The sequence below is a fragment of the Carlito syrichta genome, unplaced genomic scaffold, assembly GCF_000164805.1.
Source record: "Carlito syrichta isolate Samal-C Ts95f unplaced genomic scaffold, Tarsius_syrichta-2.0.1 Scaffold17777, whole genome shotgun sequence".
Lineage (NCBI taxonomy): Eukaryota > Metazoa > Chordata > Mammalia > Primates > Tarsiidae > Carlito > Carlito syrichta.
In genome coordinates, this window is record NW_006961873.1 from 521 (window position 1) to 4,520 (window position 4,000).

Sequence of the window (4,000 nt, forward strand, 5' to 3'; positions counted from 1 at the left end):
CAATCTTAAAATGGGAGTTCCAGGTCAGGCAGAGTAGCTCATGCCTATAATCCCAGCATTTTGGAAGGCTGAGGCAGGAAGATTCCTTGAGTCCAGAAGTTCTAGACTAGCCTGGGCAACATGGCAAGACCCCATGTTAAAAAACAAAATCCTAAAAAACAAAAATACATTAAAAATTTTTTTTAAAGTAACATGAAAATTTCTATATATTTAAAAGATGCCCTAATGGTCAATATCACCTTCCTAAGAAAAAATAGTTTATAAGCTTTTGAAAAATTCCTCAAGATACCATAATTTTTTGCTATTAAGGATATAATACTACTTATTTTGTGTACTTACTTGAGGAACATTACTGTCAACCCACTTGGAATTTGGTAAAATATCATCCCACAAAATCAGGCATCGAGCAAGTGTCTTAAAAATACAACAGAGATAAAATTAACTGGAGCAGGTAAAGTTCATGGATTGTATAACAATGGTAATATTAAACAGAACAATTTAAGAAACAGTTCTCAACTAATGACAATTTTGAAAAATATATACAAATGTGGGAGAGTTACATCCTGATAAACCTATCATAAATCAAAAATATCTTAAGTCAAAAACGCATTTAGTACACTTAGTCTACTGAACATCACAGCTTAGCCTAGCCTACCTTAATCGTGCTCAGACCATTTGTATTAGCCCACAGATGGGCAAAATCATCTGTAACACAGAACACTGTAAAGTGTCAGTCATTTATCCTCGTGACTGCAGAGTCGGCTAACTGGCAGCTACGGTGCTGCCCAGCATCATGAGAGAGTTATCAGACTCATATTGCTAGTCCAAGAAAAGATCAAAAGTCAAAATTTGAATACGTTTTCTATCGAAAGCTTATCACTTTCACACTATGGTTAAGTTGAAAAATCCTAAGCCAAACTATCCTAAGTTGGGAACCATCCGTAGTACCAACTACTTATTAAAATAAAAATGTTTAAATTAATAAAGAAAAACTAAAATTGAGTCTATCAGCATCAAAGTATAGAGGGTTGGGAGAACTTTTTAAACATGCTTTGTGAAAGAAAAACCATATAATAAAGCTCTATCTACATTGCAATTTAAAGGCTTCCATATGCTAAGTTCAAACATTAGGAGAAAAAAAGAACAGAGGAAAAATTTTAGGCAATTATGTCAAACTGTTGTTGTCATACCATATAATACCTTAACAGTATTACTGAATGCCTAATAGTGTTCTAAAAATGTAAAATAAAACAGTAATAAAGTCTCAGTCACATGATTGCTTTTTAGGAAGTTTTGAATAATAATGTGAGGAGGTGAAATGTCATTCCAAGTATACATCAATGTTGTAATCTTTCCTGGGATTCCTAAAGTTACTTTTGGGAAATTTCAAAAAAACACTGCCAATTAGACATACATGAATAATTAAAAGTAAAAGGCTCTCTTGTAAAGACATTTATGTTTGCAAGCTAAATTTATGAATCACAAATAGACTCATCATGTTAACAGAAATGAACAATGACAAAGCACCATACCCTAAGCAAGAGAAATTCTGGCTTCACAAAGTCCAGCAAATACATGGTATCAGGAGCCCGCAGCCAGTCTGCAATGGACCTGTTGGTTGAGGACATCAGAGAGGGGTACTGCTCAAGACAATCAAGAATCTCAAGACATATTTCAAAATATTTCTTCCCATTCCACTACATTTCTTTTTTTCATAAACTTCACACCTTCAAACATAATATTTACTGTTTAACATAATATTATGTATATATGCATGTCTTACTATAACATAAGCTCCATGAGCACAGATATTTTTAGTTTTGTTTTTATTCAATGAAAATATTCCCAGTGCCAAAGAAAGCACTGCCATATAGATTCAACTAAATCAACTAAGTGAATAAAATAACCGCTATTTAACCACCCTATTAATACCACACATATTCACTTTTTTCCAAGGGGAAAAATTTACAACACTGAAGTTCCTTGAGTCTTAGAATATTTTTATAATTAATAACTTAAAATATGACGTGTTGTCTCTTAGTCAAGTTACTCTTCTAAGCAAACTTGCAGGATGTTAAGAATAAATGCCAAAGGTCTACCTTGAAGTGTCAGCACTAAGTACAGCGAGATGGGAAGGTGAACGATTTGGTCTTTGGGAAACCTCTTGAACTAGGCAGAACCATTTATATACACAGTAACCAAGAATAGACTAATGCTAAATATTTCTGGCTTAACCAGTCCTCACAATGATATGCAAAATTAATGAAAACAGCCGGGCTCAGTGGCTCAGCCTGTAATCCCGTGCCTTTGGGAGGCTGAGGTGAGTGGATTGCCTGAGCCCACGAGTTCGAGACCCGCCTGGGCAGCGAGACCTCATCTCTACAGTAAATCAAAAAATCAGCCGGGCAAGGTAGCGCATGCCTGTAATTCCGGCTACTTGGAAGGCTGAGGTGGAAGGATTGCTGGAGCCCAGCGGGTGAGGCTGCGGTGGCCGGGAGCGGCCACTGCACTCCAGTCTGGGCGACAGAGTGAGACTCCAACTCAAAAAAAAAAAAAAAATTAATGAAAACAAACATGGGCCTTGTTTGGGTATCAATGACATCAACTATGAAAGAGCAATGAATAGAAATTGGAAATTATATTGTCAAATAGGATTAAAATAATAAAATATGTATTTTTAAATCTGTATAACTTACGGTATTTGAAAGAATGAAAATCAGGTTGATCTATCACAGTGGAAATAAAACACATAAGATAACTGAATTTTACTACCAAGGTCAGAAAGGATGTCATGGCAAGGAATGGGGGTGGATGGATACAAATACCTGTTATTGGTTTTTAGGTAGATCATAGCCAGTGCTAGAGTAGCACCTGGACAAGTCACATCCACATTTATGGTATCTCCTTCCTGTTGAAAGAAAAGTTTATTCACATAAGAGGTCTGAATTATTATAAAATTATTTTGAATACTAGCCTATGCTTAATAATTAACATATTTACTAATTACCAGAATGAAAACTAATATTTTCAAATTAACTTCTTAGCTTCCAGAGTTTCGATCTGTTACTCTGATTTGCACTTACTTTGATTTGATAACTTGGAGATTTATGTTTCTCCCTGTGCATTCCTGTTTGGAAGCGCCTATGACCTCCAACCATGTACTGATAAAGCTGCTCAGGCACATTGAGATCAGAGATACCTATCAAATTACTGCCATGCTGGAAAATAAAATAACAGACATGTGAAAAGAAATCTCACAGAAGATTCACAACACATACCGATGTCAAAGGAATAAACTAACTTCAAAGCAGGGTATTTTGGGTTTTGCTTTGGTTTGGTTCCAATTGAAATAAACATTAATCATGAGTTAACTAATAATAATTCTCATAAAAGTTATAATGCATGTATGTTTATGTACTTTCATTTCATAAAATACACAAGGCATAAAAACAGATGGAATTCATTACACTTTACAGTAAAGGAAAATATTAGCTATGTAATTGAAACCTGAACTATAAACACCTGAATATTTTCATTATTATGCCTATGTACTTTTCCAGCAACAACCACTATGAGGATAATAACTTACTGAAAGCTTGCTCTATGCCAGGCACTGTTCTGTGTACACAGAATACACATATTCCATGTATTTAACATGAATTAAGAACTCTATCACTTAGCTACTAGTAAGAACCCCATTTTGTAGATAAGTAAAGTAAGGCACAGAGGGATTAAGCCCAAGGTGACATAACTAGTAAGTGGCAGGGCTAGACATAAAACAAGGCAGTTTGGCTCAACAGTCCATGGGGCTGCTTAACCAATAGCCAATGAAGTTAAATGACTTGACTCACTAGCCAGGACCAGAATTAAGATCCCTATTCCTAGTACAATGTTCCTCTATAGTACCACCTGCCTCTATAGCTCATGTGCCAAACGTGAAGTCAAAACAACAGACAGTCAAACACAGGGTGGATTTTCAGAACACACATAAGAAAAAACT

The 4,000-nt window shown here is 35.4% G+C and overlaps 1 protein-coding gene across 1 annotated transcript; it reads right to left on the minus strand.

The window, feature by feature from the left end:
* Positions 1-339: 339 nt before the first annotated feature.
* On the minus strand, positions 340-3,875 carry LOC103262727 (anaphase-promoting complex subunit 1-like; the record flags this gene model as incomplete). Its single annotated transcript, XM_008060400.2, has 4 exons — positions 3,084-3,875; positions 2,826-2,908; positions 1,533-1,611; positions 340-414 (listed from the first exon to the last, which is right to left on the minus strand). Coding segments are annotated over exons 1-4 (312 nt in total), but the record flags the coding sequence as incomplete, so codon positions are not given.
* Positions 3,876-4,000: the final 125 nt, after the last annotated feature.